The sequence below is a fragment of the Oncorhynchus nerka genome, linkage group LG7 (genome assembly GCF_034236695.1).
Source record: "Oncorhynchus nerka isolate Pitt River linkage group LG7, Oner_Uvic_2.0, whole genome shotgun sequence".
In the NCBI taxonomy this organism is placed as follows: Eukaryota; Metazoa; Chordata; class Actinopteri; order Salmoniformes; family Salmonidae; genus Oncorhynchus; species Oncorhynchus nerka.
In genome coordinates, this window is record NC_088402.1 from 58,663,757 (window position 1) to 58,685,165 (window position 21,409).

The 21,409-nt window shown below is 45.5% G+C and overlaps 1 protein-coding gene across 1 annotated transcript in view; it reads left to right on the forward strand.

Annotated features, from left to right (window-relative positions):
* Window positions 1–21,409, forward strand: part of LOC115132061 (agrin) — a 291,320-nt gene that overhangs the window by 217,236 nt on the left and 52,675 nt on the right. Inside the window, 3 exon segments of the mRNA XM_029664281.2 lie at window positions 1,493–1,714; window positions 12,471–12,668; window positions 12,890–13,090. Coding sequence (XP_029520141.2) covers window positions 1,493–1,714; window positions 12,471–12,668; window positions 12,890–13,090 — 621 coding nt within the window.

Sequence of the window (21,409 nt, forward strand, 5' to 3'; positions counted from 1 at the left end):
GCTTCTTAAACGGAGCGCCCGGCGTGATTCTAGTCTAATCCCATAATAATCAGGGTAATGACTGCACCCTTGGTTGCCATGGGGAGAGGAGGAGACACAGGAGGGGTTGTAGGAGGGGGGGTAGCCTGGGTTCAGCATTGTAACCCTATTCCCACACCATCTACCACCCGTGACATACCTGAGTTCCGCTCCGATCTCTTCCCCATCGACAATCTCTCTCGCTGGGAAGCCAGGGATAAAATGCATCCTCACATTCACTTGCATTTGAAGCTATCTCCCAAACGGCAGACACGCCGCGTTTAGCATCACGGCACTATACCCCCACGCTCCAGGCATGCCAATGAGCCTCCTTCGCATGGCTTCGCCGCCCCCTGCATAATTCTCCTGCCCGCTTGGCTTGACGAGGATGTACTGTATGCCACAGTCTTCCGAGGCCTTGGGGATTCAACTGTCAATCTGTTCCACTCACCCACCCACCCCATCCCCAAATCAATCCACCCCCTTACAATACGGCTAACATACTCCTAACCTTGGCGACAATACTGATGAAGGATTGATCGGGGGGCACGAAGGAAAATAAATGCCTCGATGATGAAACAATATAATTCCGTGGATCACATTGTCGTCTTTGCGCGTTTCTTTCTCGTTTCTGACCCACTTCTCTAACAAGGCCCCCAATTGAATGAAGTTACAGTGTAGTGGGGCGTTTGGAGAACAAAGCAGCATGCAGACACTTCTCTGATGTTCTCCCACTGCCCAGGAGCTGGGCTTTGTGTGTTATTAAGCCGACGCTGCTCTTTCTCTTTTCCTCTGTTTCTAGTCTTCCCTTCCTCTCTCTTCTCTATCCACATAGCGAGAGCTCTCTTCATCATCTTTTTCTCTCTCCCTCTCTCGCTCTCGCTCTCTCTCTCTGAGGCTCTCGTGAGATGCAAATGGCTGCGCTTGATGAACGGCATGCTGGGAAACATCAATTAATCAGCACCTGTTTACTTCCCTATAAATAGAAAAATATGTTCTCCTCTACCGTTCATCCCCAGTTTCCAATTGATTGACACAGGGTCAAGGTTTCTACTCATAGAACTTGGGGTGTGGGTCTCTGAACATGAGGTCAGGCACTGCTGATTGGGTCATACAGAGGAGCAGACTCCGCTGATTGGCTCATACAGAGGGGTCAGACACTTATGGCCAATGAGATTACCAACAACAACAAAAATAGATTACCAGAAGGGAGTTAATTGATACAGGAAGTACTATGGATAAGAGTCAGATACATGTTTTAGACTTGCCCATAGTGCACCCACGTTGACCAGGCAACCCCCTTTTTGAAATCCTTCTGATCCTGATCAACCTCTACTCTCTTTTAACCTATCCCGAGTTCCCCACCCTTCCCTGCCTCTATGCCCCCAACCCTCAATACCCAAACCCTCAATACTTCTCCTTCCCCACCTCTCCCTCATCCCCCTTCAACACTAACCCTTGTCTATTGTCTCAGATCTACACACTCCCAGCCCGTGCCTGGGGAAGGCCTGCGAGTTCGGGGCCGCGTGCGTGGTGAAGAACAACGAGCCCGTGTGCGAGTGCCATGGCGCCTGCCCCCAGATGCCCGACCTGGTGTGCGGCAGTGACGGCCACAGCTACGGCAGCCAGTGTGAGATGAAGGCCATGGGCTGCGCCCTGCAGAAGGAGATTCACATCCAGCACCGAGGACCCTGCGGTGAGTACCAGACTATACTGCATTATAAACTGGGTGGTTTGAGCCCTGATTGCTGATTGGCTGACAGCTGTGGTATATCAGACCATGTACCACGGGTATGACAAAACATTTATTTGTACTGTTCTATTTACGTTGGTCATCAGTTTATAATAGCAATAAGGCACCTCTAGGATTTGTGGTATATGGCCAATATACCACGGCTAAGGGCTGTGTCCAGGCACTCCGCGTTGCGTTGTGCAAAATAACAGCCTTAGCTGTGATATATTGGCCATATTATCACACTCCCTCGTGCCTGATTGCTTAAGTATACTATGTATGTATACTGTACTATATTATAATATAGTACCATCTAAGCCAGCAGTTTCCCTGACCATGTGACCTGTTCAGGAAAACAGAAATAACTCCAGGCCCTAGGTTAGGAAACCCTCCTAGTCTTTTTTTATAGTACGATGGCCTATAGTCATTTAACTTACCAAGAACAAATGGTATATTTAGTGCATGTATGTGGCCCTTGTGTGAATCAAACCTTCCACCTGTTGGGGTTGCATGCACCATCTAACAAACCACCTGAACCAACTCAAGCACATACTGTAACTCCACTGTACTCTGAGTATGTCATTCCCCTCTCCTCCTTCACTCTTATCCTCATCCCCTCGAATCCTCCCTGTCCTCTCAGCACTCCTCTAGCCCGGCACAAGCCTGCAGTTTCCCTATTTTTGACCTTTCTAATTGAAGATGCACTTCCAATGAGAGGGTGAAAGGCTATGCTCCTCTTGTATAATTGGTTACTGAGTTTTTGTCTGCTCTCGAGGACTCGGATAAATAATATTTCGGCTTCCACAGGCACCCATTTCATTGCCTGTTTTCTTTTTCTTCCCGAAAGTTAATCCACTTGAAGATGCCACTTAAATGAATATAAGTTTAGGGGTTAGGCAGTAGGGTTCGTGTGGTTAAGGTTAAGGTTGATTTGTTTACCTTTATTTCAACAGGGAAGTCATATTGAGACTAAGTATAGTATAGATAGGCATACAAATAGACAATATACACATGAAATACACCTTAAAATACAAACCCGTTCTTCGTTATGAAAATCAAAGCATCCAATCGAGACGTCTTTTGGTGATGATTCCAAATGTAGGAAATGAAAGGCCGACTTTACGTAACAGTGTAAACACCAAAGGAGTCTCCGTAGTTAACCAACCCTGTCAACGGGTTTGACAACTTGTCATTTTAAATCTCAACAGTGATGTTGGGTAAGTCTGAATCTTATAGAGCTTCGTAAACAAAAAGAGCGTGCTGATATGATTTTAAAGAGGTCCAGCCAACCGTTTGGTAAAGAATGCAGCGATATGATCTACGTGATTTTAAAGAGGTCCAGCCAACCGTTTGGTAAAGAATGCAGCGATATGATCTACGTGATTTTAAAGAGGTCCAGCCAACCGTTTGGTAAAGAATGCAGCGATATGATCTACGTGATTTTAAAGAGGTCCAGCCAACCGTTTGGTAAAGAATGCAGCGATATGATCTACGTGATTTTAAAGAGGTCCAGCCAACCGTTTGGTAAAGAATGCAGCGATATGATCTACGTGATTTTAAAGAGGTCCAGCCAACCGTTTGGTAAAGAATGCAGCGATATGATCTACGTGATTTTAAAGAGGTCCAGCCAACCGTTTGGTAAAGAATGCAGCGATATGATCTACGTGATTTTAAAGAGGTCCAGCCAACCGTTTGGTAAAGAATGCAGCGATATGATCTACGTGATTTTAAAGAGGTCCAGCCAACCGTTTGGTAAAGAATGCAGCGAAGAGTAATACAACTGTCTCCTGTGATAAAACGAAGGGCGCCATAACAAACAGCATCCAGGGGTTTAAGAGTAGTGGAAGCTGCACTTTGATAAAATAGTATCACCATAATCAAAAACAGGTAGGAAGGTTGACTGCACAATCTGCTTCCTGCTGACTCGAGAGAGAGGCACAATCTGTTTCTATCCAAAAAGCCCACTTTAAATCGTAGCTTCTTAGCAAATGCATTTGTATGCTTTTTAAACGTTAAATCATTGTCAATCCAAATACCAAGGTATTTGTATGCAGGGACTTGTTCAATTGTAGAACAATCAGATGAGTGAAGATGTAATCCATCTGGAACAAACTAACTAATGAGAACTTGAAAAAGGATGTATTTAGTTTTTCTCGTATTAAGCACAAGTTTTTGACATTTATTTGATTTATTTAACCTTTATTTAACAAGGCAATTCAGTTAAGAACAAATCCTTATTGACAACCCAGTAAGGGCTTCCTGTAAAAGCTACAAAATCGGGCTGTAGCCTTGTCACAACCAGGGCAATTGCGTACATAATAGTATGATCCACATATAGAATGAAATGTACATTTTTGAAACGATAGACCAATAGCATTTATATAAATAGTGAAAAGAATTCCCCTTACATTCAGAAAGATTGATTACATAATAATCAGATTTAACCTTTCTGATTAGTTTGATACATTGATTCCTCAGTTGCTTAAAAGATTGCCAATCTGGGCCTAAGCCTGTGTTCCTGGCCTTGATCCAGGCAACATTTCTCTTACAAATTCAGTAGTGAATCAGGCATTCGATCTACCTTTAACTCTGAGTTTTGAAGGGGGCATGATTATTTGCAATATTGCTTAAGACATTTACAAAAAAGCTTAAAGCTAAATCTATCAGGTTTCAGGTAAGACCCAAGTGCAGACTGTGTTGAAGTAACAATGTTTGTTGTAACAACCGGGGCAGGTAAACGACAGGTCAAGGCAGCCAGGGGTCGATAATCCAGAGTAATGGGGCCAAGGTACAGGACGGCAGGCAGGCCCAGGTTCAGGTCAAGCAGAGGTCGGTAATCTAGAGTAGGGGCAAAGGCACAGGACGGCAGGCAGGCTCAGAGTCAGGACAGGCAAGGGTCAAAACCAGGAGGACGAGAAAAAGAGAGACTGGGGAAAAGCAGGAGCTGAGACAAAACGCTGGTTGACTTGAACAAACAACACGAACTGGCAACAGACAGACAGAAACCACAGGTATAAATACAGAGGGGATAATGGGGAAGATGGGCGACACCTGGAGGGTGGTGAAACAGATCAGGGCGTGACAAAATCAGGTTCAAGGTCACTAGATTTATGCACTCTCACATCTCTGACACAGACAACTGGGCAGTGGTCACTAAAATCCAGTGGAAAACGCTGCTATCAACATATTTAAGCAATAAGGCCTGAGGGGTTGTGGTATATGGCCAATATACCACGGCTAAGGGCTGTTCTTATGCATACCCCCCCCCAAGGTGCCTTATTTCTATTAGAAACTGGTTACAATTGTGGCCATTCTGCAAAGCTGCGTCCACAACAAGATTCATGACGAACAACGCTAACCTGCACCCGTTTTCCCATAGAAGAGTAATTGATGATGACGATGATTAACATTTTCGTTTTACCAACAAACCATTTGCTCCTATGCCTTCCGTTCCGTGTCCTTTCCGTGCTCTAAGTCCTCAGCCACAGTTGACGCTTGGTAGTTTTAGTCAGAGTTTGAATTAGATTTTCTGCTACTGTAAATGTAGGCTACACCATAGGCCTGTATCAAATCCTCACCATTTTAGATAAGCATGCTCCGTTCAAAAAATGCAGAACTAAGAACAGATATAGCCCTTGGTTCACTCCAGACCTGACTGCCCTCGACCAGCACAAAAACATCCTGTGGCGGACTGCATCGAATAGTCCCCGCGATATGCAACTGTTCAGGGAAGTCAGGAACCAATACACGCAGTCAGTCAGGAAAGCTAAGGCCAGCTTCTTCAGGCAAAAATTTGCATCCTGTAGCTCCAACTCCAAAAAGTTCTGGGACACTGTGAAGTCCATGGAGAACAAGAGCACCTCCTCCCAGCTGCCCACTGCACTGAGGCTAGGTAACACGGTCACCACCGATAAATCCATGATTATCGAAAACTTCAACAAGCATTTCTCAACGGCTGGCCATGCCTTCCGCCTGGCTACTCCAACCTCGGCCAACAGCTCCGCCCCCCCCGCAGCTACTCGCCCAAGCCTCTCCAGGTTCTCCTTTACCCAAATCCAGATAGCAGATGTTCTGAAAGAGCTGCAAAACCTGGACCCGTACAAATCTGCTGGGCTTGACAATCTGGACCCTCTATTTCTGAAACTATCCGCCGCCTATTACCAGCCTGTTCAACCTCTCTTTCATTTCGTCTGAGATCCCCAAGGATTGGAAAGCTGCCGCAGTCATCCCCCTCTTCAAAGGGGGAGACACCCTGGACCCAAACTGTTACAGACCTATATCCATCCTGCCCTGCCTATCTAAGGTCTTCGAAAGCCAAGTCAACAAACAGGTCACTGACCATCTCGAATCCCACCGTACCTTCTCCGCTGTGCAATCTGGTTTCCGAGCCGGTCACGGGTGCACCTCAGCCACGCTCAAGGTACTAAACGATATCATAACCGCCATCGATAAAAGACTACTGTGCAGCAGTCTTCATCGACCTTGCCAAGGCTTTCGACTCTGTCAATCACCACATTCTTATCGGCAGACTCGGTAGCCTCAGTTTTTTTGATGACTGCCTTGCCTGGTTCACCAACTACTTTGCAGACAGAGTTCAGTGTGTCAAATCGGAGGGCATGCTGTCCGGTCCTCTGGCAGTCTCTATGGGGGTGCCACAGGGTTCAATTCTCGGGCCGACTCTTTTCTCTGTATATATCAATGATGTTGCTCTTGCTGCGGGCGATTCCCTGATCCACCTCTACGCACCTCTGTGCTATCTAACCTCCAAACGAGCTTCAATGCCATACAACACTCATTCCGTGGCCTCCAACTGCTCTTAAACGCTAGTAAAACCAAATGCATGCTTTTCAACCGTTCGCTGCCTGCACCCGCACGCCTGATTAGCATCACCACCCTGGATGGTTCCGACCTTGAATATGTGGACATCTATAAGTACCTAGGTGTCTGGCTAGACTGTAAACTCTCCTTCCAGACTCATATCAAACATATTCCGCAACAAAGCCTCCTTCACTCACGCCGCCAAACTTACCCTAGTAAAACTGACTATCCTACCGATCCTCGACTTCGGCGATGTCATCTACAAAATTGCTTCCAACACTCTACTCAGCAAACTGGATGCAGTTTATCACAGTGCCATCCGTTTTGTCACTAAAGCACCTTATACCACCCACCACTGCGACCTGTATGCTCTAGTCGGCTGGCCCTCGCTACATATTCGTCGCCAGACCCACTGGCTCCAGTTCATCTACAAGTCCATGCTAGGTAAAGCTCCGCCTTATCTCAGTTCTCTGGTCACGATGGCAACACCCACCCGTAGCACGCGGTCCAGCAGGTGTATCTCACTGATCGTCCCTAAAGCCAACACCTCATTTGGCCGCCTTTCGTTCCAGTTCTCTGCTGCCTGTGACTGGATCGATCGCTGCAGCTGTACATAGTCTATCGGTAAATAGCCCACCCATTTTTACCTACCTCATCCCCATACTGTTTTTATTTATTTACTTTTCTGCTCTTTTGCACACCAATATCTCTACCTGTACATGACCATCTGATCATTTATCACTCCAGTGTTAATCTGCAAAATTGTAATTATTCGCCTACCTCCTCATGCCTTTTGCACACAATGTATATAGTCTCCCTTTTTTTTTACTGTGTTATTGACTTGTTAATTGTTTACTCCATGTGTAACTCTGTGTTGTCTGTTCACACTGCTATGCTTTATCTTGGCCAGGTCGCAGTTGCAAATGAGAACTTGTTCTCAACTAGCCTACCTGGTTAAATAAAGGTGAAATAAATAAATAAAAAAAGAAAGGAAAATAAATATTTAAATGATCTCTTCTCTCATAGGCTACTTTACACAGTTCCATATTGCCTGCTAGCCTTTTGGTCCTAAATGGGTAACAGTTTGTAGATGTAATATAGATATACTGATCTAATAATGTAGAGTGATAGAGATGCCTGAAGCCATTTAGCAGCTATTATCCAAGACGGCTAATACAGTAAACACTGTTAGCCAGCTTTACTGTTAGCTGTTGCTACCACCAGCAGACAGCGAGAGATTTGTCTTAGCACCTTTGCACTAGCTTTTGGCTAGCTCTACCCCGTTGCAGGGTTTCCCAACTGGCGGCCCACGGGTGATTCTATTTGGCCCCCCCAAGTTTTCTGAGAAAAAAAATGTAATATACTGTGCCTTCAGAAAGTATTCATACCCCTTGACGTATTCCACATTTTGTTGTGTTACATGGTGAATTCGAAATGGATTATATATTTTCCAAATCTACACACAATACCCCATAATGACAAAGTGAAATATATTGAAAATGAAATGCATAAATATCTCATTTAAATAAGTAATCACACCCCAAGTCAATACTTTGTAGAAGTACCTTTGGCAACGATTACAGCTGTGAGTCTTTCTGGGTAACTCTCTAAAGAGCTTTACACACCTGGATTGTGCATCATTTGCCTATATATAATTTTTTATTCTTCAAGCTCTGCCAAACAGGATACATGTTTTGGAATATTTGTGTTCTGTACAGGCTTCCTTATTTTCGCTCTGTCAATTTGGTTAGTATTGTGGAGTAACTACAATGTTGTTGATCCATCCTCAGTTTTCTCCTATCACAACCATTAAACTCTGTAACTGTTGTTTTAACGTCACCATTGGCCTCATGGTGAAATCCCTGAGCAGTTTCCTTCCTCTCCGGCAACTGAGTTAGGAAGGACGCCTGTATCTTTGTAGTGACTGGGTGTATTGATACACCATCCAAAGTGTAATTAATAACTTCACCTGCTCAAAGGGATATTCAATGTCTGCTTTTTTTTTTTTGACCCATCTACCAATATGTGCCCTTCTTTGCAAAGCATTGGAAAACCTTCCTGTACTTTGTAGTTGATCTGTGTTTGAAATTACCTTTTTTTTCTTCTTCACCTTTATTTAACCAGGTAGGCTAGTTTGCAACTGCGACCTGGCCAAGATAAAGCATAGCAGTGTGAACAGACAACACAGAGTTACACATGGAGTACCTGCTCGACTGAGGGACCTTACAGATAATTGTATGTGTGGGGTACAAATTTGTACTCCTGAACTTATTTAGGCATTCCATAACAAAGGGGATTAATTCTTATTGACTAAAGATCTTTCAGCTTTTAATGTGTAATTCATTTGTAAACATAAAAAAAAAACGTTAGTCCACTTTGACATTATGTGGTATTGTGGCAGTAATTTTTTTTAAATAAATTGAATTTATTTTAAATTCAGGCTGTAACACAACAAAAATGTGGAAGAAATCTAAGGGTTTGAACACTTTCTGAAGGCACTGTATATATTGTTATTATTGCACATAAAATACTTTAAAAACACCAGCAAATCCGCTCAAGAACAAATCGTCCCGCAGCGGAATCTAGTTGATGATGCCTGCCCTATTGGAATCTAGTTGATGATGCCTGCCCTATTGGAATCTAGTTGATGATGCCTGCCCTATTGGAATCTAGTTGATGATGCCTGCCCTATTGGAATCTAGTTGATGATGCCTGCCCTATTGGAATCTAGTTGATGATGCCTGCCCTATTGGAATCTAGTTGATGATGCCTGCCCTATTGGAATCTAGTTGATGATGCCTGCCCTATTGGAATCTAGTTGATGATGCCTGCCCTATTGGAATCTAGTTGATGATGCCTGCCCTATTGGAATCTAGTTGATGATGCCTGCCCTATTGGAATCTAGTTGATGATGCCTGCCCTATTGGAATCTAGTTGATGATGCCTGCCCTATTGGAATCTAGTTGATGATGCCTGCCCTATTGGAATCTAGTTGATGATGCCTGCCCTATTGGAATCTAGTTGATGATGCCTGCCCTATTGGAATCTAGTTGAGGATGCCTGCCCTATTGGAATCTAGTTGAGGATGCCTGCCCTATTGGAATCTAGTTGAGGATGCCTGCCCTATTGGAATCTAGTTGATGATGCCTGCCCTATTGGAATCTAGTTGATGATGCCTGCCCTATTGGAATCTAGTTGATGATGCCTGCCCTATTGGAATCTAGTTGATGATGCCTGCCCTATTGTTTCAACTGAAGTTTGACATTTAATCCACTGCAGTGTTGTTGGCTTGGGGGCTGATGTGACTCCACTAGTATTTCCTCTTTCCATTCCCAAGTTGAAATCTCTGCGCATAAAGATGTATTCCAATGGGAAATGGAGCAAAAGGAATGTTTGAGCCGGGCGAGCAAACTCAATTTGGAGACGGCGTGCGTGCGTGCGGCGTTAGGTAGACAGTTCTCACCGTGGCGCCGCAGGGGCGTAATGAATAGTCTTTATTTAAAAAGGCGAGCTGGTTGCAGGCAGAGCGAGGTAGCGGGCCCTGCTGTGTGTGTGTGCGTGTGTGTGTGTGTGTGTGTGCGCGCGTGTGTGTGTGTGTGTGTCTGATACAGCACTATGGATGACAGCAAGTCTCCACAGAGGCAGAAGTCAGCGGAACAGGGCAATAAAAGCGACAGACAGGCAGGGCTAGGCAAGGCCCGGCGGAGGAATGATGATGGTGATGTGGGTTGGTTTATTCTGGGCTGTTTGCACTGCTTTACACAGGCCTCTTCAAACTCCACTGAGTCACCTCACCTCCCTCCACCTTCACTATTATCTCTGTTAATTATCCTGGTACAATGCATATCACTGGCATACACTGTGTGGTGTATGTGTCGATAGAGGCTGGGAAGTTTGTGTGTTTCCTTTTGTCCCTCGTGCGTTTGCATGCAGAGACAACCGGTGTGTGCGCGTGTGAGTGGGGCCACCGTTTCGCAAGGCCTATGTGCACTGTCATAATTAGATTTTCTTCCCCTCGGGGGGATCGAAAAATGGCGCTAGGGGAAATGGTTATCTTTATGGCTCAGGTGCGGTCCGATAGTGAGATGAGTGACATTTTTTATTATTCTGATGTATTTTCTCCTCTCAATGTTTGAGTGTTGGGTGACCTTGTGTGTCTGGCAGGCTGGAAGAAGCAGAGACACGCATGGATAATAGACCACAGAACGATATCAATCGCTCCGTAAGGAATTTCATATATATTTACCTCAGAATAGATGAGACAAGAGACGAGAAGTCATTTAGAACAGAAATAAACATTACGAGTTTTGCACAGTTGCTGCAAAAAGGTAGCGAGAGAGAGCAGAGGAGCGGAAAGATAGGGGAGAGAGGGGTAAATAAGAAAGGGAGGAGAGACGGCGAGGAGGGACGGAGGAATAGTTATGGAGCAGGCACGGTGGGGTCGGCTGGGGAGTGTTTTTATAGTCTGGGACATTCTCAGAGCCTTTCACTAAACAACTGTCTCTCTTTCTCATCATGTTAAAGAACAACTCCTCCTTCTCTCCCTTGTCGTAGCTCCAGTCTCTGACTAATACTACTCCTCCGAGAGTGTGTGTAGCGTTCTGAGGCCGGAACTGCTCTTTAGCTTTTATTTTCTCCACCGTCTCTCGGTATCCATCACTCGGAATGGCCCTCTCCTCAAGGCCAATTTCTTCCACCTCCCCCTTCAGCGTCAACTCCCCTCCCCGGTCAGACAAGTCCCCCCACCTTGTTAGCGCCGTTAGCGCCTTAGTGCTAGCTGTCCTGGCCCTGTGTTTACAGCCAGTAAGGCAGCCCAGTTGGGTCCGATAGCTAGATGTGTCCCGATTAGCCGCCGCCAACGACTGGCGGCACTGGCTGGAACAGGGGGAGCGAGACAGAGCCAGAGGAGGGAAATAAAGAAGGCCTTTATCGGGACACGGGCGCTGATAAAGGACGACACTCACTGTGATTTATATCCCCTGGGTTCGAAACACCGTCATTGTCACGGTGATGCATTCCCCATCCCCGCCACCTGCCACCTCGGCTACATATATTTTTCTGTTTATACCGCCTGCTTTTAATCAGGCCCCCAGGCTGGGCTGTCCACAGCGAGTGCCTGTGCGTTGCAGGCTGACTTCCTGACTTTATTAAGGTGTAATAAGGTGTAATACACAAGTTAATAACACAGGGGAGGGGAGGGGGAGTTTTTCCGCCTGAGTAGCCCGCTCTCTACGTTAGCCATTAGCAATAAATCAGCAGCTGTTATTACCTAGCCACTAATTGAATGTGATAGCGGCCGTGCGCTGCTAATGCAATCCTCCAGGTGTAATTGGCAATCGAGGAGCGCTGCCCACCCCTCGCATCTCTGCTCTGGCTCTGTGATTCACTCGGGCTGCCACGAATCATTGATATCCACAGCATGTCGGTACTAGGCTATGCAAGGCAGAGGGAAAAAACACTGAATGGAAAACGTGCAAATGATCAGAGTCAACTGAATATAGAGGATTCTTCACAGTATTCTCAGTCCAGATCATCCTACTGAAACTTGCAGCTGTGTGAAGTCTGCACACCATCTGGGTTTGGGGCCCTCTCAAAATGACCGGCCTTTCAAAGGGGGTTAGGTAAACACATGACATCATGGCGTCACGGCTGTGGATTTTGCCACGCCATCCACACAGGCTTCGGATGAGCCAGTTCTATCTGCCTTCTCTCGCTATTTCTCTCTCTTTCTCTCTCTCACTCACTCACTCACTCACTCACTCACTCACTCACTCACTCACTCACTCACTCACTCACTCACTCAACTCACTGACACAAACACACACTCTTTCTCTCCCCGTTACTCATCCCGGGCTTATTTACTCTCTCCAATCCTAACACTCTCCTACCTGTCTCCCTCCAGACGAGGCGTGTGCCAACTGTTCGTTTGGGGCGATCTGCGATGGGCAGTCTGGCCGCTGTGTGTGCCCGCAGGAGTGTGTGGAGTCCCACCAACCGGTGTGCGGCAGCGACGGCTCCACCTACGACAGCGAGTGTGAGCTCCACGTGCGTGCCTGTACCGAGCAGCTTGACCTGCGCGTGCTCGCCCAGGGAGAATGCAGTGAGTAATGCCAGCACCAAGTGTGTGTGCCTACCAACAGTGTGGTTGTACAAATAGTAGGTCTTAAAGTAATGTCTCACTATTGTATTTTAGCAAGCATATTCCTTTTACAAGATTCCAATCAATAGTTGCTGAAACACCCTGCGTGTGTGTGTGTGTGTGTGTGTGTGTGCGTGCGTGCTTGCGCGATTGTCCATTTGTTTGTGTGTGTGCATTTGCAGAGACGTGCGGTAGCGCCGTGTGTGCCTGGGGGGCCCGCTGCGTCCAGAACAAGTGCGAGTGCCCGCAATGCCAGGGCCAGGCCTTCTCGCCAGTGTGCGGCAGCGACGGCTTCACCTACGACAACACCTGCGAGCTGGGCGTGGCCTCCTGCGTCCTCAAAAAGAAGATTGAGGCGGCCAAGCCTGGCAGCTGCGACGAAGGTAGGAATTAGATACCACTGATAGGGCAGAGGAACTCTCAACCACGAGGCACACAGTGCATTTTTAATCATGATTTGCTTCACAAGTGGCAGCCTAGTTTACACAAGTCCTTTGTGGAGCTGCTCTCCTCTCCTACTGGCACGGTACCAGTCTCTACCCTGACAATTAGCTCTCTCTCTCTGGGTATCTTTGTCACCGTACGGTTGTCATGCAGATGATGTCAGCAATAGTCCCTTGTGGCCAGACGAAGTCACCGTCGCCGAAACTGTCGTCATCGTCTGAGGACGGATGAACAACAGAGCAGGTTTCACCTGCCAGCAGGAGACATAGAGGGCGAGATGATGAGAGCGATGGAGAGGGGTAGGGAGAAGTGGGGAGTCAGGAGAGATGGAGAGGGGGAAGAGAGAGAGATGGAGGGAGGGGTAGCGAAAGAGAGAGAGAGACTGAGAGACGGACAGAAAGAGGGTGGGGTAAAGGGGTGAGAGTATTCATGAATGATAATTTTCCTCTACCATCCCAGTGTCTGTTCTTTCCCTTTCTCACTGTGTCGTTGTCTACTCTACTGTATACGGCCAGTTCTATCTGCCAGCTCTGTCTGCCAGCTCTGTCTGCCAGCTCTTAACGCCCGGCTGGTTTCGTTCAATTGAACTCATTGACTGAGTCGAATAACCTTTTGTATGTGGACCATAAAGAAATGCACATATAAAACACACTGCAGATTTAATACACATACACACACACACACACTGTGCCCCGTATCATCATTATACGCACACACTCCACACATACTATATACACATACGCTCGGACACCACACGCACATTCAAACACACACACACACACACTGTGCCCTATATAATCATTATACGCACACACTGCACATGTAGTAAACAGTATATACACACACATACACTCACACACTTTCACTATGTGTCCCATATCGCTGTCTGGCAGTGGGCAAAGATGCTCTCCTCTATAGCGCCCCAAGGGCATTTATCTATTTGTGAAGCCCGGTGACTCACTCTCACTCTCTCTCTCTCTCTCTCTCTTTTTTCTCGCTCCTCTTTCTCCTCTCTCTCTCCTCTCTTTCTCTACTCTTTCTCTTCTCTCTCTCTCCTCTCTTTCTCTACTCTTTCTCTTCTCTCTCTCTCCTCACTCTCTTCTCTCTTTCTCTTCTTTCCCCTCTCGCTCCTCTCTCTCATCTTTCTCTCTCCTCTCTCTCCTCTCTTTCCTCTCTCTCCTCTTTCTTCTCTCCTCTCTCTAGCTCCTCTTTCTCTTCCCCTCCATGTTTCTCTCACTTGTTCTCTCTATTGCAATGTCTCTCCAACTTCCATCTCTCTCACTTTCTCTCCCTCTCTGGTAGCATACAACCCCCTGTTTTTCTCCCTCGCTTGCTCATTTGAGTTCCCAGAAAGCCATCAGCCAGTAACAAAAGAAACATGTTTTATTTTATTTTCTCTGTCTCACCCCCTCCCATCCCTATTGTCTCACCATGTTGCCCTCTCTCCATCAAACTAGCATTGTCTCTTGACATAAAGATCACATTGCTTTCAGAGATGGGATCGGGTCCGATCGATAAACCTCCCCCAGGGGACACGGGTCCAGTTTTCTTTTTGTTCCACGCCTTGTCACCATTCCTCTTCCCCTCTAGTAGATAACGGACGCACAACCCCCCACTGCTAAAAGCTAGGACATTCTTAATGGGGTAGCTGTAGTAGCTTAATATTTTGAACAGGAACAGGGTTAGAATTTTCCTCCAATGTTTTGGGAAAATCTTGATTGAAAAACGACTTTCTTCGGTATACAAACTCCAATTTATACGTCTTTAAAAGCATGTTGTTCTTTTTTTTAATTAAGTCTTTAAAACCCTGTGCATCAAATTGACCCAACCCTATTATATCATTGGACTAGTCAATATATTGACCTATCACAACCTATTGAACCGACTGCAACCTTTCCCCTCGGCACTTGCCTACAGTACAACCCCTACCCACCACTCTCTCGTCTACAGTGCTGGTAGACTCCTCCAACTCCAGGCCAATTGAACAATTTATTTGTTTATTTAGACCTGACTTAAAAACCATATTCATTTGTCACAGGGTGAAATGTAAGCGTTTTCCCCCCTTTTTATTTAGGGTAATGAAAAATGACAGTGTTCTGTACTGGGGGTATCTATCACCTGTTTAATTTCACACTCGGGTAGGCCCAGGCTCAGCTCCTTTGTCGACACTGACAAAGTGGCGGGGGAGCGTAGTGCATCACCTTGGGGCCCAGGCCGGTTTTAATTGAATACACATTTACTAAACAGGATTATGGGTGAAAATATCACACGGCAGAGTCAATGCACTATCCACTACCCAATACATATCGAGAGAGAACGACAGAGAGGAGATGGGTGGGTGGAGAAGAGCTCATCAAAAGCTGATCAGTGGCTTTTTGTCCTATCTATCCATCTATCGCTACCTATCCTGCTAAGAAACCTTCTCCGCTCCCTTTCTCTCTTTTCTGAGCTCCCTACTGCTCAATCTTTCTTTATGTCGGGAGGGTTTATTTGGACTAACGCGTTGTCACATCCTTCAACAGCAGACTGACTGTCTGAGGGGCTGGCAAATGAAGCGAAAACAAACAGGGAAAGTGTCGAGCAACAAGCCACCTGCGTGTTTGGACCTACCAAAGCCACGCTGTTTTCGATACCTTCCTAATAAACTCCAGAAACTGCTAAACACACACACACACACACACAAATACACACACAAACACACCGGTGACGTGCGGTGAGGTCAGTGGCTGGGAAGGCATGGGCTATTATCAAAGCCTGATTTACTCACAAATAAACTTTGATGAAGCCCAAGTTCACCAATCAACAGATCGCTCCAACAACCAGAGTGACATAGGCTATTAACCAAAATGGACAAAAAACTTCACCAAATGGAAATACCAATTAGCACACAGCCATGCAATCTCCATAGACAAACAGTCTGGCAGTAGAATGGCCTTACTGAAGACCTCAGTGACTTTCAACGCCATTGGACTCTCTGGAGTGATGAATCCCACTTCACCATCAGTTTTTCATGGTTCAGGCTACGCCCTTAGTTCCAGTGAAGGGAAATATTAACGCTACAGCATACAATGACATACTAGACAATTCTGTGCTTTCAACTTTGTGGCAACAGTTTGGGGAAGGCCCTTTCCTGTTTCAGCATGGCAATGCCCCCGTGCAGCAAGCGAGGTCCATACAGAAATGGTTTGTTTAGATCAGTGTAGAAGAACTTGACTGGCCTGCACAGAGCCCTGACCTCAATCCCATTGAACACCTTTGGAATTAATTGGAACTCCGACTGCAAGCCAGGCCTAATCCCCCAAGATCAGTACCCGAGCTCACTAATGCTCTTGTGGCTGAATGGATGTAAGTCCCTGCAGCAATGTTCCAACATCTAGTGGAAAGCCTTCCCAGAAGAGTGGAGGCTGTCGTAGCAGCAAAGTGGGGACCAACTCCATATTAATGCCCATGATTTTGGAAAGAGATGTTCGACAAGCAGGTGTCCACATACTTTTTTTGTGTATAAAAAAAAAATGGTGTCTCATCCCCCAAAATTCTAGCTTGATCAATCAAATGCATCAAAGGGATGTTGTCTATTCTCATGTTCATTCAACAGTAGCCTAACCTGCAAATTGAATGTGAAATGCATTTAGGCCTACTGTACTAGTAAATTCATTTCATTTGTCTGACCGTCAGGGTAAACCTCTCGGTGACAGCATTGGACCCATGTCCATAGTTTTATTCTGCAGGCACACAGCAGGCCCACAGACAGGTGGGAGACGCATCCCCAAAGCCTCCTTTGGTTCCATTTTCACACTGACACAAAAAGTCACACACACAAACAGTAGCTGGTAGCACAGTTTTCCCACGCAGCACACAGGTAGGCAGCTACTGTACATCCAGCCGGTCGGGGAGCAGAATCCTTCAGCAGGAGTGTGCCCCCATGCAGCCACACACGTAGAATTGTCGTAGTTTAGTCGCATCCATTTTGTAGATGACAAGATTAGGGCCTGCATTGAGTGGCAGGAGAAGCCCCATTCCCATTACGTCCACAAAGCAAAAGTACATTTCCAAGACGTGTATAAGTCTGGGTAAAAAGCATTAATTGGTAATGACGTTTCAGACAAGTGGACTGTCCAGTAGTCACTGTTAGCCTGCCCAACAGATAGCAGTGAGGGAGATGGTGGTTGCCTTTCATTAATAACATCACGTCTTGTAGAGTTCCTGTATGCTGGCTCTGTCTGGTCTTAACTTTCCTTGTAGTTGACGTTCCACTCTTCGAACCCTCCAAACGGCGTGTAACATTATTCCAACTTGGGAAATGATTTGATGTGCAGTATAGTGTCCATTTGTCAGGTTGTTTTTGCGAGCTAGCTAGCTTCGTTCAGTTCAAGGGATGCGAGCACCAAATTATGTTGACATGCCCAAATGTGTAGAGTTTACCACAGGTTTACCCACACCACATGTTAAGGCAATACGGATGTGCAAAATATGAAATCGTCTCAATGCAACGAATGAAGCTACTTCAAGCTAGGCAAAGCAGCGACGTCTATGCTGACCCTCTTCATTAATGGCCTGGCGGGTCAACAATATGAATGGAAAGGAAGGCATGGCACCTTTCCTGAGATTTTGGTTCTGTTTTAGCACATTTGGAATTTGTTTGCATAATAACCACCAGAATCATTGAGAAAAAACATTAGAATACAAAAGATGTGCACAGATAGCAACTGCCTACCCTGACTGCACTTCACTGACACACACACGGACATGGGATTTGTGACAGATGACCAATGGTAATGTTGACATTCACACAGGTCATGCTATTGGTATGGTGTTTTTTTACTGACAGGAGTGTTTCCTGGCCCTGATAAATACAAATACAAATATTGATAGTACTGAGGTGACTCTGGGCCACATTATTCAGAACCGATACACACCCCTTTCTCTAGCTTCCCAACAATTATCCACCCTCATCCTCTCTGCTTCCTCCCTCCATCGGGTCATCACTTCATGCTATAAAAGAAGCACACATTTTCTCCTCCATTGCTTCTATCAGTTTTATTCCCTCACACAATTTCTCGCTCTTCTCTTTAAAAAAGGAAATACGAAAATCGGCTGTTTTTTTTCTTCCTCTCTCCAGAGTCTCCGCCCTTCTGTATTTGCTCAACTTAACGGAGATTCCTTGGTTAAATGGACTCTGGTTATGACATGATTGAGTAAAAGTAGCAGACAGACACGGGCGCTGAGAGAATAGCTGATGCAGACATCTTCCCTGCTAATTGAAAGGTTCATAGGCAGTGCGGGTGGCTGCCACATCAAAAACCAACAGCTAATTAGTGCCCCCTCCCTCCCTTCACTTTTATTTACTCAATGTCTTAGTTCTTCTTTTTTCCCTTTTATATTTATTTATTCTTTGAGTCAGGGGTGCATGAGCGGAATATTAATTGGGTGGCGAATGCTCACTTGGCTCACTCCCACGTTTCCCTTCTCCTGCTGAGTTTGCATAAATGGACTCAGGTGGCCAGGCAAGCCAGGGCCTTGTTTATTTAACAGCTGCTCTGGGGTCAGTTGACTTGTGCCTTTGCATTGGAACCCGGCATCATGGCATGTCGCTGTCTGGGATCAGATACCGTGTTCGCTCATCATATGGCACTGACAGACATTTTGCATTGCGCCGTCACAGCTTTAGAACACTCACAAAATGGCCTCTCATATAGTCGTATCAAATCCATTTTACAATACCTTTCTATCGTGTCCATTTACCGCAGTCACATTGATTGCGAAAATGAACAATTGGATTCGGGTTTAATTGTTGTGTACAGCAGTGATTCCCAAACTGAGGGGTCGGCAGAGAGCTATTTAGAGAGCAATTTAAAACTTGTCAGAAATGTCCAGATCAACTAGCCAAGGTCAGCTAACGTTTTTAGCTATGTTTTTTAGCCCATAGATTTTGTTGTAATGTTTTAGTCACTCAACTATCACATGAATACACATTAGACATGGAAAAATGTATAGAATTGAAAGAGAATTAGCTTTAAACCTGCAAAATGTTCTTCTCTGCCAACAAGATGGGTGTGAGCAGTTTGTGTTGTGGACAGTGCTTGTACCCATAGAAAGAGATGTGGCGGGCACGCGAAAGTGGGGCGCAGGATGTTCCCTAATGCCTGAGTGAAATAGTTTGGGAACCCTTGGTATTGTAAAAAAAAAAAAAAGAAGACAGTCTTTGTCTTGAGTTTGATGTGTATTCTCCTTAATACTCCCGGCCTCTGGAGTTCCTCCATTGTTCAATGTGCGTGGGCCTAATGAAGTGAATGCCCTTCCACTGTATCGACCCCTCGAGCCTGTCAGAGCCCATTGGTGATGACCCATATCAGGACAATGAGACGGACTGCTGCTCCTCTGGACCCAGCAGCGCCCCGCTACAGTGTGACCTGCCCCATAATCCACTTAAGAAGATAGGTTATGCTAAGTGGCACTTCCAGGACTACAACATCGATTTCCCCATTAGGGCCAGCGGGGGCCTTGCTAAAGCAGCCCGTCAATACAGATGGAACTGAGTCTAGTACATATATACAGTGGGGCAAAACAGTATTTAGTCAGCCACCGATTGTGCAAGTTCTCCCACTTAAAAAGATGAGAGTGGCCTGTAATTTTCATCATAGGTACACTTCAACTATGACAGACAAAATGAGAAAAAAAAAATCCAGAAAATCACATTGTAGGCTTTTTAATGAATTTATTTGCAAATTATGGTGGAAAATAAGTATTTGGTCACCTACAAACAAGCAAGATTTCTGGCTCTCACAGACCTGTAACTTCTTCTTTAAGAGGCTCCTCTGTCCTCCACTCGTTACCTGTATTAATGGCACCTGTTTGAACTTGTTATCAGTATAAAAGACACCTGTCCACAACCTCAAACAGTCACACTCCAAACTCCACTATGGCCAAGACCAAAGAGCTGTCAAAGGACACCAGAAACAAAATTGTAGACCTGCACCAGGCTGAGAAGACTGAATCTGCAATACATTTACATTTACATTTAAGTCATTTAGCAGACGCTCTTATCCAGAGCGACTTACAAATTGGTGCGTTCACCTTATAGGTAAGCAGCTTGGTTTGAATAAATCAACTGTGGGAGCAATTATTAGGAAATGGAAGACATACAAGACCACTGATAATCTCCCTCGATCTGGGGCTCCACGCAAGATCTCACCCCGTGGGGTCAAAATGATCACAAGAACGGTGAGCAAAAATCCCAGAACCACACGGGGGGACCTAGTGAATGACCTGTAGAGAGCTGGGACCAACGTAACAAAGCCTACCATCAGTAACACACTACGCCGCCAGGGACTCAAATCCTGCAGTGCCAGATGTGTTCCCTTGCTTAAGCCAGTACATGTCCAGGCCCGTCTGAAGTTTGCTAGAGAGCATTTGGATGATCCAGAAGAAGATTGGGAGAATGTCATATGGTCAGATGAAACCAAAATATAACTTTTTGGTAAAAACTCAACTCGTCGTATTTGGAGGACAAAGAATGCTGAGTTGCATCCAAAGAACACCGAGTTGCATCCAAAGAACACCATACCTACTGTGAAGCATGAGGGTGGAAACATCATGCTTTGGGGCTGTTTTTCTGCAAAGGGACCAGGACGACTGATCCGTGTAAAGGAAAGAATGAATGGGGCCATGTATCGTGAGATTTTGAGTGAAAACCTCCTTTCATCAGCAAGAGCATTGAAGATGAAACGTGGCTGGGTCTTTCAGCATGACAATGATCCCAAACACACCGCCCGGGCAACGAAGGAGTGGCTTCGTAAGAAGCATTTCAAGGTCCTGGAGTGGCCTAGCCAGTCTCCAGATCTCAACCCCATAGAAAATCTTTGGAGGGAGTTGAAAGTCCGTGTTGCCTAGCAACAGCCCCAAAACATCACTGCTCTAGAGGAGATCTGCATGGAGGAATGGGCCAAAATACCAGCAACAGTGTGTGAAAACCTTGTGAATTGTATATAACAAAGTATTGAGATAAACTTTTGTTATTTACTAAATACTTATTTTCCACCATAATTTGCAAATGAATTCATTAAAAATCCTACAATGTGATTTTCTGGATTTTTTTTCTCATTTTGTCTGTCATAGTTGAAGTGTATCTATGATGAAAATTACAGGCCTCTCTCATCTTTTTAAGTGGGAGAACTTGCACAATTGGTGGCTGACTAAATACTTTTTTGCCCCACTGTATATATATATATATATATTTATTTTTTTAAATTTTTATTATT